Source organism: Austrofundulus limnaeus, unplaced genomic scaffold (genome assembly GCF_001266775.1).
Source record: "Austrofundulus limnaeus strain Quisiro unplaced genomic scaffold, Austrofundulus_limnaeus-1.0 Scaffold919, whole genome shotgun sequence".
Lineage (NCBI taxonomy): Eukaryota > Metazoa > Chordata > Actinopteri > Cyprinodontiformes > Rivulidae > Austrofundulus > Austrofundulus limnaeus.
Window position 1 is genome coordinate 126,107 of NW_013953321.1, and position 11,789 is coordinate 137,895.

An 11,789-nucleotide genomic window follows, 5' to 3' on the forward strand; every position below is an offset into this window, starting at 1 on the left:
ACACACTGCTCAAAAAAAAATAAAGGGAACACTTAAACAACGCACGCTAAGTCCAAGTAAATTAAACTTTTGAGAAGCACATTCAACTCTGTACAGAACAAAGTACTCAATGCGAATATTTCATTGATTAAGATCGGGAGTTAGCGTGCGTTGTTTAAGTGTTCCCTTTATTTTTTTTGAGCAGTGTATACATATTGTTGGAATGTTGATTRACAGGAGTTTGGGCGGGGTTCTGGTTCAGACTGCCGTCGTCACGTCCAGAAGCTGAACGCCGCTAGAGGAGCTCTTGACGAGCAGGAGCGCCGTACCTGCTCCCTATGGTAACCACTTATTCTAATTTGATAGTAAATGTTGGACCGTGCCCAGGTGTTCTGAGCTGGCTCCGCCTCCTGATTTATTGTTTGTTTACAGGGAGCAGGAGAAGGAGGAGCAGCAGAAGGAGGACCAGGTGAGACAGGTGTGTTCTGTTTTTACAGCTTTCACAAAACCCAGGTGAGGGATTAAACCTGAATTTGATGGTTATTCTGGCTTAAATTATCCTTTCAAGTTTCATCGAACTGGTAAAGGACTAAATACTTTGTATAATTATTTTCTGAAGTTAAACAGCCAGGTTAGTTCTTTAGTGAATGGGCCTCCTGACATCTCAGCAGGTGAAACAGGTGAGTCGCTGGAGCAAGTACCTGAACAGACCTGAGGAGGCGGAGCCAGAAGAACAAAACACACCTGAAGAGCTGGAGTTAGAACAGGATGCTAGAAAGACTGGTTTGACGGACAGCCTCCATTTCCATGACACCAGGAATGCCAGGTGACTTTTGAGCATACTGAAGCAGGCTCCGCCCACCTACCTGTCAGTCTGGTAAATCACAAAAGCAGCGTTTCTTTCTGATCAATAATTCTTCTGTCACAGGAAGCGACACAGATCAGAAGAAAGCACAGACACCTACCGCCCATCTGCACAGGTAGCCTGCTGACATCACTTCCTGTCTCCATGCTAAGCTATGCTAACATTATTATAACAATAAACATTGAAAGAAAGCATCTTTATTCCAGCCACTACCTCCAGCAGCTCCTGGTCCCAGTGGCTCCTCCAGGTGGGATTGTTTCCTCCGTGCTGATGGACAGCAGGAGGAGGAGCCTTCTGTTTGTGGGCGGAGTCAGTCTGGTGCAGCTACGAAGCTCTGTCCCCAGTTTCCTGTTCGCTCCATGTTTGAGAGCGGCGAGGAGTTCAGCTTTGATGATTTTCTTTAATGTTTACATTTCTGATGTTTAGATTTCTGATGTTTGTTTACAAGTTTGACACTTCAGACTCATCTCTTGTTTAAGAGTTTTATTGACATAATTAAAGATAAAACAATTAGAAGTAATAAACGAGTAAAGGTTTCTGTTAATTTTTTAACATGTTTTGGTCTCAGACTACAGTAAAAGGAAACGTTGCAGACGGTGACATCACTGGGGTGGGCGGGGCTGCTTGGCGTACTGGATGGCATCGAGTGCGGCCCCGATGTCGAAGTTCTTCGCCTGAAGGAGTCGGGTCAACCAGCCGCCCTCGTCTGTGAAACCCATGGACAACATGGCCGACAGAGACTCCACCAGACGGGGGTCCGCCTCTGAGGGAGCGGGGGTGAGGGGTTAATGGGGGGGCGGAGCCAACAGAGAAACTTTGTGTGGAACTGTGCTCACCTCGAGGCAGGTGTGGGTAAAGAGCCGCCTCCCGCAGACCTGTGGTCTTCTGCTGCTCTTCTGGTCGAGGGTCCTGGTTCTGGTCCTGACCCCCTGGCTGCTGAGACTGCAGCTCACCTGTAGACGGGTCCACCTCTTTGGAACTCAGGTGAGTCCACTCTTCATCAGAGTCTCGGCTCGCCTGCAGAGTCAGAAGTTCTGATCAGTTTTTGGTCAGACTGGTTGGATTTTACAGTTTCTAAGAGGAAAACAAACTGACCTTTGGTCCCTGTTTGGCTCCGCCCTCAGAACTGGCTCCGCCCTCAGAACTGGCTCCGCCCTCAGAACTGGCTCCTCCACCTTCGGTGCTTTCTTCGTTGCCACCTTCCATTTCCACGTCACCCTGCTCCCCACCGCCCTGGGGGGGCGGAGTCACCTTAGTTCTCTGGCCTTCGTGCTCCACGTCAATGTCCACGTCTATACCTGCAAAGAAACATGGGAAGATGACATCACTTCCTGTCATAGGATTTGGTTCAGCCAAACAGGAAGTGACATCAAAGGGGAACTCTAATAAAATAAACTCTGGTCTTTGTTTATTAAAACAAAAATTATTTAAACTTTAACTTTTCTTTGATAAACTGATTCTTCTCTACAGTCTGTTAGCTGTTGTAACAACGCTCTGTTTACATTCAGACATTACCCTATGACATCACTTCCTGTTTCTTCATATGCAGATATATCAACAACCGTTTATCTCAGCGACGTGAAATTTGATTTGCAATATTTTATCGATGTCCTCTTTCCAAAAATGCATTCGTGTTGATAAGAAAAATTTGACGTCACAGGAACTTTAAAAATGGGTTAAATAGAAGAATGAGCACTTTCAGCCATGTTGGAAACAGGAGAAAAGCATGCTGGGTAACCTCAGTGACATCACTCACCCAATGGGCTCAACATGGCCGCCACGCCTTCGCCGATGTTCTTCAGGAAGTCCACGCTGGTCTGAGAGGCTGCAGAGGTCAGAGGTCATCAGTGACAGAGGCTCAGACGCATTGATTAAATTATTTTTAAACAAACATCACCTACCAGAGGGGGCGCTGTTGTCAGCAGGAGCCRCGGAGGGCCCGGCCTGCTCCTGGTTCTGGGGTTGGGCCTGGTTCTGGCCCCACATACAGTGTCTCATTTTCTTTGTCCACTTCCCGCGAGGAAACCACTGCTGACAAAAACAAACAAAAACGTGTCAATATCTAAATCGTGATGTGGGCGGAGCCAGTGGAAGTGATCCAGTGAAGATCTGAGATGTGGGCGGAGCTTGTTCTAGGTTTCACAGTTCGACTCCAGCTATGAATGACCCTATTTCATCTACAAACATGAGGCTTCATTGTTTAAGTTTATGTTTTGAGTGGAAACTAAGATTAGGCCACGCCCACATCACTCTGCTCCAACAGGTGGACCCTCACCTGCAGCGGGTGCCAGATGGGCAGCAGGGCGTGCTCCGTGTGCTTCCCCTGGGCCTGGCAGGTGGAGCACAGGTCGTAGTTCAGACACACTGAACACTTGAAGCGGGTCCCGACCACGGGGCCCTCGCAGCCGTCACAGGTGACGTTTGGGTGGAGGGCAGGGGGCGGGGCCATGTGAGGAGGGGGTCCATGAGGAGGAGGAGGGCCGAAGGCGAAGGGAGGGAAGGCGTGAAGGGGGAAGTCCCGGCGGTGCTCCTTCTTCTCTGTAAAAATAAATAAATCAATAAAACTTTATTCAGACACAGCAGGACTCAGTAAACAATCCTCTGACGGAACAAACAAACAACGTGTTTACCTCTGATGTAGAGGCGGAACGTGGCGTCCTTCACGAGGGTCAGACCCATCATCAGCTCGTCATCAGAGGAGAACGCCACCAGGTCTCCATCTTCATCTGAAACATCAACACAAATACTTTGTTTTTCAGCTTCATGTTTGTAAACAAAAACTCATCAGAAAATAAAATTAAAATATAACATTTCGATCAGAGCGACATGGATTTGGGTCAATTCTGGAACTTCTAGAAGTTCCTGCAGCTCAGTTTTCTCAGTCTAACTTTATAAAACATTTAACTCAGCCGCAGCGCTCAGATCAGGTGAACGGTCACGTGACGCTCACCTTTGTAGTACAGGTTGAAGGAGGCCGAGTTCAGGTTGGAGAAAACGGATCCCACCTTCGTGTTCAGGTACTCAAAACTGGACGACACGTCCTGGTCCACCGCGAACCGGCGGATCTCCTTCACCTGTTCGTCCTTCCCCAGCAGGTAGGCCTTCACCGTCACCGACATCGCGAACACAACAGAACTCCGGGCAGACACACGATCCAAACAAAGTCCGAAACTTTGTGACGCAGCGGTAAATTGTCGGCAGTATTTATGTTTACTTCCGCCCTGGTGCCGTAGGGTGACGTGATGACGTACGCGGGCCTGCCATTGGTCGGCTCAGCTCGGTTGACCAATGGGTGGCCGCGGAGTGACTAAGCGGAAATCCAGTCAGGGGCGTTCCATCGAGTCACGTGATCTAAGTCCCGCCCACATCCAGAAATGCGATCATCTCAGAAAATCGTCTAGTCACTCACTTTTAAATGCTTTTATAAAAAGTTAAATACTTATTTTTTTCTTTTTAAAGAAAAAAAATTATGAAGTTTACATTTTGTATAGATAAATCACCTAACGTATTTATTTTTCATATTTAATAAATAAAACAGTTTGTGATTTTTGTTTAATATGTGCATGTTATTTAATTTATCAGTATGTTTTTACGTGTTATCTTATTTTTTTAAGAGTTTTTTTTAATCTTGTTTGATTTCTTGTGGGAGTAAACAAAAATGCTGAGTCGTGTTTTGTCAGCATTCCCACTGATCAGACTACAACAATTTTGATTTGGTGAAAACTTTTCCAACAAGTGAAACTCAGCGTTCAATAAAACCAGAACAACAAGAAGATTAAAATAAAATTAATTCGCTTAACCCGATTCATCCTTTCTGAATCACAGGGGTATTAAAATAAAGATTAAAAAATTAATTACAATTTTATATATTTTTTTAAATGAATGTAAATCACCCACTGCCTTTTGTGACAAAGAGTTTTAGACAAAAATGTGCTGAGAATAAGGACTGACATTTGACAAACTACAAATGTTGTAAAGGATCTGATGCAACACACTGATCACTCAGGATGACTCAGCAACTTCACCAAACTTTAGCTTCATGTTTGAGAAGCTGCGAGACGTGGTGGCCATCTTTAATGGGGTTGATTCCATTATTAACTTCTGGTTAATTATATCTAAATATTTAACATTTATGCCTCCAGCTTTTTAAGGATCTGAGTTTGTTTACAAATTATAATTTTTTTCAGTTTTACAGCTTTTCACCTGAATCAGAGTGACTCCTGTTAGTAAAACAGGTSAGCTGTTTCTGCCTTTAATCAAGTTTATATTTAGTTTTGTTTGAATCTATTGTTTGTTTTCTTTGCTTCCAGGTGTTTCCAGCAGCGACATCACCGTCAGCCAATCAGCAGCAGTGTGTGTCACGTGACGCTGAGTCAGTCTGAGGTGACTCAGAGTCACAAGGTGAAAGTGTTTTTGTTTTCAGAAGTCACAGAGGGGAAAACCCGCTGCTGGGTCTGGATCTAGAACCAACCAGAACCTTCTGAAGAATCCTGCTTTTTCTTCTAAATCWGGATGATTTTAATTCCCACGTTAAAAAATGTTTTCTGTTGTCACTTTATCGCACCGGAACAACTCGGAAACACTTTGTTTAAAAATAATGCAGGAAAACTGATCCATGCATTCAGGCTGGACTGTTGGGATTTTTTAAAATCTTGGTTTTGACCTAAAAGTTATGAACAGAATTGRTGACAAAGGACAACYTTGGTTGAGTCCAACTCTCACCAGAAATAAGTCTGACTTRCTACCATCAATGTGGACCAAGCTCTGGACCAGAATCGCCTCGAAGCCGTACCAAACTCTTTTCCCATGGCCTCTCTGAACTCCTCCCACGCTCSAGTTTTTGCCCCAGTGACCCTTTCTGATGGGCAATAAAAATAATTTTATTCTAAAATGACAGAATAAAAATCTGAACAGCGTTCTAGTGGGCGGAGCCTGCTGTATATATGATATATACATAATATACAAGATCAATCACTCATTAATATAATTTTATTTCATTTTATTAACAAGAATTTGATCAATAGAGAAAATAATAAACTGTTCAAAATCATTACATCTGCCTCTTCTTAAAATGTCGTTTTTAAGTTGAGTTTAAAGACAAAGAAAATCCAACAAAAGCCTCATTAATGATGTCAGGAGTCAGCTGTGTGATGATGTCATCGTGATGTCAGATGTACAGGTGGTACATGCTGCGAGTCAGTTTCTTCCTGCAGGTGAGACAGGTCTGTGATATCAGTGTGTGATGATGTCAGCTGTGTGATGATGTCATCGTAATGATGTCATTGTGATGTCAGATGTACAGGTGGTACACGCTGCGGGTCAGTTCTTTCCTGCAGGTGGGACAGCTGTGTGATGATGTCATCATGATGTCAGATGTAGAGCGGGTGGTACATGCTGCGGGTCAGTTTCTTCCTGCAGGTGGGACAGGTCTGTGATGATGTCAGAGAGTCTCTCAGACACTGGCTGCAGAACACGTGGCCGCACTTCGTGGAGACGACCAATCGGCCGCTTTCGATGATCTGCGGAGGAAACGACAGCCAATCAGAGCGCAGGACCGGCCTGCCGGGCCGCTAAGAAGCAAAGCCGTTCACCTGTGATCCCTCATGTCCTGGATCTGAGCCAGACCACAGAGACGAACCCAGCTCAGGGGTGTCAAAACCTTAGCATGCTAAACAGGAAGTTGCAACATCAGATCATCTGTGTTCTTAAACGTCATGTGAGAGTCTCACCTCAGAGTACAGGTCCAAACAGATGGGACAGCTGATCAGACCCGGAGTCACCCTGAAACACACACACCTGAGAGTTACACACACACCTGAGAGTTACACACACACACACCTGAGATTTACACACACACACCTGAGATTTACACACACACACACCTGTTTTACTGTCTCACCTGAACCAGATAACTAGTCCAGGATCAGTGTATTACCTGGATCAATCAGCAGCAGGGATCTGTCTATTACCTGGATGTGCGTGTGGAGGACACTGTGGCGGTGTGAAGAACAGGGGGCGTGTCTTCGTCGTCATCACTGCTGAGCACGTAGCTCTCACCTGGTTGGACTCTCCTGTCCTGAGGACCTGAATGAGGACAGAGGAATGTGGAGCTGCTCCTTTAGAGAACCAACACGACATTAAATCTCTGCAGCTCAGAGTTTTACCTTCGTCCACCAGCTGSAGCACAGGAGCAGGAACAAGAGAAGAAGAGTTACATCACTTCCTGTAACAACAGCTAACTTCCTGTGTGTGTGTTTGTTACCAGAACGGAGTCGTTGCCGGTCGTCAGGTCGACCACAGCAGCTTCTGATCCCTCGCAGGTCAGATCCACCACCTCCTCCTCCACACCTGAACACAAACATCCAGTCATGTGACCACAAACACAACAACTACAGTGATTATCGTACTGACCGCCATCGGCGCCGTCCACCACGTCAATGGGTTCTGTGGGAGGGGCGGGGTCGGCGCCATTCGCCGTCCTGCAAGTCGTCCTTTTGGCGTTCGTTGCTCTGCTCATCTTGGTGCCGGTTCTGGAGACCAGAGGGCTTCCTGCGGACCTTCTCCTCCTCTGAGCCTGAAACACAAACACGTCAGCAGCAAAGCTTAGAATAGTTTTACATTTTTCATTTTAGTTTAGTTTTGTTTTGTTGTGACTTTTTTCTTTTAACTCAGTTTTTATTAGCTGTTATTGCATTTTTTAATGTTTAGTTTTGGTTTAGTTTAGTTATTAGTTCTAGTATTAGTTTTTTATAGTTTGAATAAACATATCAATGTATCCTCCAGCTTGTGATGTTCCTGTGAGTTAAAGTTTAACTAGTTAATTATTAGTTAAATCAGTCCATTACAGCAACAACTTACTAAAATAATTGTGTAACTCCATTTTATTAACTAAAAGCTTCAGTGATTATTTCAGGACGATGACAACAGTTTGTCTCCAACCTGTTGTTTGTTTTTCATGGAGCTGCTGAGAGAAGCTARCGTGTCAGATAGTCACAGTTAGCATCTTGTGTGACTTTGATTCATGCAGTTTTTCTCTTCAGAAGTWTTCCACCTGTTTTATCACCTGTTTCCACTACAAAACACTTGGTTTGATTTTTCTCTCCCAACTTTCATCATTCAGCAGGTGATGCTGAGCAGCAGCAGACTGTAAACAAGTGTTGTTACAGATCATGAGGTGCTGTAAGACGACCACAGCTCATGTGAAACTACTCAATTTGAAAAAAAAAAAAAGATCCACATGACTCAAAATAAATTGACAAACACTAGAACTACGGATATTTTATCTGTAATTTCAGTTAGTTTGAGTTAGTTTTGAAAAGAAAAACGTACAGTTTTAGTTAGTTATTTTTTTTCCTTTTATTACAGCTTTTATTTATTTTAGTTAACAATAAGGTTTTTTTCAATTTCAGCTTTATTTAGTTAGTTTTAATTAACTGTAATGACCCTGGTCAGCAGTGGGCGGAGCCTCAGCCACCTGCTGACCTCTGATAACCAGACAGGAAACTTACAGAGCTGCTCATTTCACCACAGGAGCCGAGCAAAACGAGGATCCCGAACACACCAAAGTTTTCTGCAAGACAGAAATGTACTTAAACATCACGACAGTCTGTAATTTATCACTTAGCACAGATCTGATTTTATTTATAAAAAGGTATTTTCTCTGTGAGCATGTGCACATAACACAACGACAGGAAAAACTGAAAACTTTTAAGACTTGGCGCCATTAAATAAACTGAATAGAACTGAAATACGTCACATTTTCCAACATTTATATAAATATTCACCAATTAAACAAAATGTTACATTTATGAAGAGCTGGTTCCAGTTATTATAACAATTAATGATAAAACTGACTGATTGTCATTGTTGTATAAAAGTACCCCAAAGTAATACTTGAGTAAAAGTACAAGTATCTTATCATGAAATTACTTTGGTCAAAGTTAAAGTCTCCTTTAGGAATATTACTTGAGTAAAAGTCTTAAAGTATCTGATTTTTTTGTACTTAAGTATCAAAAGTAAAATTTCTGGTATAAAATAAACTTTAGTATTAAAAGTAAAAGTATTCATTAAAAAGGAGTGTTTAGGTTTTCCAAAATGACATTTATTGGGAGGCGAACTTTAAAAAAAGGTATATTTATAAAGGCGTGCGGCTGTGATGGATTGTGCACAATTTGATGTCAGAATGTTGTATATTTATAGTTTTCATACAACTACACTTAAATTCACTCTTTCCAGGAGGCACAATTCATCAGGATAATAGATTATTTTAACAATAATGAGTCGAAATGAAATAAAAAGACTTTGTACTTACCTTAAAAATGTAAGGAGTAGAAGTAAAAAGAAGGGTGAAAAATATTTACTCAAGTACAGATACACAAAAATTCTACTTAAGTACAGTAATAAAGTATTTGTACTTGTTTCTTTAAAACTGTTGTTAGCTAAAAACACCTTCGTTGCTACATGAAGGTCTTTCCAATATGGCGGCACAAGATCTCATCTCGCAAGCTAATGTAGCTCATTCCGAGTTTCAAGATTCCGACGTTTCTCTGAGCTCAAAGTCCGAAAACCCACCGCTTCAACCTGATCCAGTCACGAACTACTTCAAGCTTTAAACCACCTACTTTTAAAATGTAGAAACCAGGTCGCCGCGGCTCAGCTTGGAGCTACAGCTAAGCTCAGTTTCACAGGGAAACTATTTGTGGCGCGACACCTGTAGCTAACGGCTACACGTTAGCTTCATGTCACTCACCGTCAGCAGGTGTTTCCGGGTGGATTACAGGATTGGTTCACACCTGGAGATAGTTCCGATTTAGACAGACTGGAGTCGATAAAACGTGATGATGATCAATAAAACCGAACCGAACAGCCAGACTCGGTGATGTAGCTTAAATTTCCGTTTGACTCTTCTTCTTCTGTCGTAGCAGGAGCTGCAGACAGGCTGTTGGCTCATTTCCGCCCCCTGCTGCCTAAAAGCTAAAACTACATCTTTTTATTATTATTACACAGGAAATAAATTAAAATTAAGTCAATTATATTTAATTATTTACTCCGAGAACTGGATGCACATTTATAAATCTATAATAATGTATTTATATTGTTTAAAATTATAATTGATTAATAATTATTAATACTGTATGTTTACGTTTATAATTCTAGTTATTTTGTACAGTGTAAGTCTATTCTATTTTTTACATAGACCAAGTTCTTTTATATGTATTTTTAATGTTTCCTTTTATATTTTTAGTATGTTTTTATATTGTGATCGGCATATAGGTGGGGATTTGCACGCTTGTGCTGTGATGTGACAATAAATCTGAGTTGGATTGGTACTTTGTGAAGTAATTTCATTGTATCGCCACATATAACCTCTGAAAAAAGAGAATACGTTTAAAAAATGAATAAAAATACATTTTAAAATATTTATGGCTTCATGATTTTGGTTGTTTTTTTTATTGCAACTTTAAAAAACAGAGCTGTTTTTAGAACCTGCACACTTTTAGCCCCATCATTCCCAGAAACTCATCATTCCAGACATGAGTTCAACTGGATTAACTAAACCTAAACCAGCTCCATACTGGACCTGACCTGGGCTTCATTCAGATCTGAACTCATTCCAAACGGTATTTTAACACGGCCTAAAATTAATTTAAACTAGACCTAAACTGGACTAAACCTGAGCAGGATTTGTTCAGAACCTCAGAACTAAACCTGCACTGGATCTCAACAAAATCGATTCACAAACTGGCCTTTTTCAAAATAAAAACTTCAAGTTCAACAAAAACCTTTTCCTCAACGTTCAGATTTTATTTAGAGTAAAATCAAAACAAATCAAGAATCTAAAATCAGCAGCTGATCAAAAATTAATTACAAATAAATCCATTTCTAATCAGTAACTATTTATTCTGTCATCATCAGTTTCCTGTTTTCACAAYAAAAGCAGAAATAATAAATAAAAAAAAACCAGAGAGAACCAGAACCGGGTCGGACATGTTCAGGTGGATCAGTGCCTTTTAAATACAAACAGGAAGTAAACATCCAGTTGAGTTTGCGTTTCGGCCTCGGCGCTGCGTGGYGCCCCGGTGCATCATGGGAGTTCTGGGCTGTAGGCGGGGACATCCGGCACGGCCCGGCAGAGTCTGCTTTGAGGCTGCGCCTTCATAAACGCCAGAAGCTGAACGTCCCACTGAGCCAGGACACCTGAACGCAGCACAGCTGTGGAGACAAGCAGATGTTTACCTGTGGACCGCTCACCTGTGGACCGCTCACCTGTGGACYGCTCACCTGTGCGCGTGTTTACCTGCGCCGCAGCTTTAAGTAGAGCTGAAGCTTCTCTGATCCACCTGGTTCATCTTCAGGTGCGTGTCGAGGATCTGGAACATCTCCTGGATGTTTGGGACGTAACCGGACTGCAGCTTCGACCAAACGGGAACATCTGAGGGGGACGACAAACAGTGTCGCACCAGGAAGTGACATCGCCTCTCGACAACTAATTTAACTTTACTGACGGCACAGAAATACGACAAAAAAAAAAATTTCTGTACTTAATACAACTTCAACACAAAGAAATCTCAATTTAATCAGTTATGTAAGACATTAACGAAAGAATTTTTATTTCTTACCCAAAATATTATAATCTACCTAAAGTACCTGCTGCTCCATTGTCAAATATTCAAAATGTATTATTGGTAGAGAAAAAATTCAAAAACGGTTTTATTAGAACATACCTCACAGACAGTCTCTATCCAGGAAAACTAAACAATAATTAGCTTGAATTTAATTGTGTTTGGATGAGAAGTATAAATATATACCATTCTGACACACTATTAGCTTGTACACAACCCATCACAGCTGCACAACGTTAGAAAATATAGTTTTTGGAGAAGTCACCTCCCAATAAATGTCATTTTGTAAAATCTAACTGCTCACTTTTACTCAGTACTTTTAC

At 42.1% G+C, this 11,789-nt stretch overlaps 4 protein-coding genes and 1 long non-coding RNA gene across 11 annotated transcripts in view; 2 read left to right on the forward strand and 3 right to left on the reverse strand.

The window, feature by feature from the left end:
• The window catches only part of mrnip (MRN complex interacting protein), a 2,177-nt gene extending 813 nt beyond the window's left edge, over positions 1-1,364 (forward strand). Inside the window, exons 3-7 of one of the 4 annotated variants that reach the window (XM_014029544.1) lie at positions 217-320; positions 412-448; positions 651-805; positions 908-959; positions 1,051-1,364. In XM_014029544.1, coding sequence (XP_013884998.1) covers positions 217-320; positions 412-448; positions 651-805; positions 908-959; positions 1,051-1,248 — 546 coding nt within the window. In that variant the 3' untranslated portion in view covers positions 1,249-1,364. Of the gene's footprint in view, positions 1-216; positions 321-411; positions 458-647; positions 806-907; positions 960-1,050 lie in introns of all 4 variants that reach the window. The other 3 variants (XM_014029542.1, XM_014029543.1, XM_014029541.1) reach the window with 3 other exon arrangements.
• sqstm1 (sequestosome 1) lies at positions 1,313-4,020 on the reverse strand. Of its 2 annotated transcripts, none has more exons than XM_014029538.1 (8): positions 3,795-4,020; positions 3,475-3,570; positions 3,120-3,382; positions 2,746-2,872; positions 2,601-2,669; positions 1,940-2,142; positions 1,681-1,861; positions 1,313-1,607 (listed from the first exon to the last, which is right to left on the reverse strand). In XM_014029538.1, exons 1-8 carry the CDS (start codon positions 3,961-3,963, stop codon positions 1,447-1,449), a joined length of 1,269 nt encoding a protein of 422 aa, XP_013884992.1. In that variant the 5' UTR covers positions 3,964-4,020; the 3' UTR covers positions 1,313-1,446. The 2 variants fall into 2 exon arrangements, with proteins under 2 accessions (XP_013884992.1, XP_013884991.1); XM_014029537.1 differs by having other exon boundaries at positions 2,746-2,875.
• A 96-nt stretch (positions 4,021-4,116) lies between these two features.
• LOC106533290 (uncharacterized) lies at positions 4,117-6,052 on the forward strand. The gene is made up of 2 exons (XR_001312220.1): positions 4,117-5,079; positions 5,155-6,052. It is a non-coding gene; the product is annotated as an uncharacterized LOC106533290 (long non-coding RNA).
• rnf4 (ring finger protein 4) lies at positions 5,829-9,754 on the reverse strand. Of its 2 annotated transcripts, none has more exons than XM_014029540.1 (8): positions 9,594-9,754; positions 8,353-8,414; positions 7,256-7,418; positions 7,107-7,192; positions 7,009-7,021; positions 6,814-6,928; positions 6,574-6,625; positions 5,829-6,363 (listed from the first exon to the last, which is right to left on the reverse strand). In XM_014029540.1, the coding sequence occupies exons 2-8, from the start codon at positions 8,362-8,364 to the stop codon at positions 6,214-6,216; spliced, it is 591 nt and encodes a 196-aa protein (XP_013884994.1). In that variant the 5' UTR covers positions 8,365-8,414; positions 9,594-9,754; the 3' UTR covers positions 5,829-6,213. The 2 variants fall into 2 exon arrangements, with proteins under 2 accessions (XP_013884994.1, XP_013884993.1); XM_014029539.1 differs by lacking the exon at positions 9,594-9,754 and adding an exon at positions 9,293-9,572.
• An 870-nt stretch (positions 9,755-10,624) lies between these two features.
• selenot2 (selenoprotein T, 2) overlaps positions 10,625-11,789 on the reverse strand; it is a gene marked incomplete at its 5' end in the record, with an annotated part of 3,822 nt that continues 2,657 nt past the window's right edge. The window contains 2 exon segments of one of the 2 annotated variants that reach the window (XM_014029546.1): positions 10,625-11,056; positions 11,142-11,276. In XM_014029546.1, coding sequence (XP_013885000.1) covers positions 11,155-11,276 — 122 coding nt within the window. In that variant the 3' untranslated portion in view covers positions 10,625-11,056; positions 11,142-11,154. 2 annotated transcript variants of the gene reach the window in all.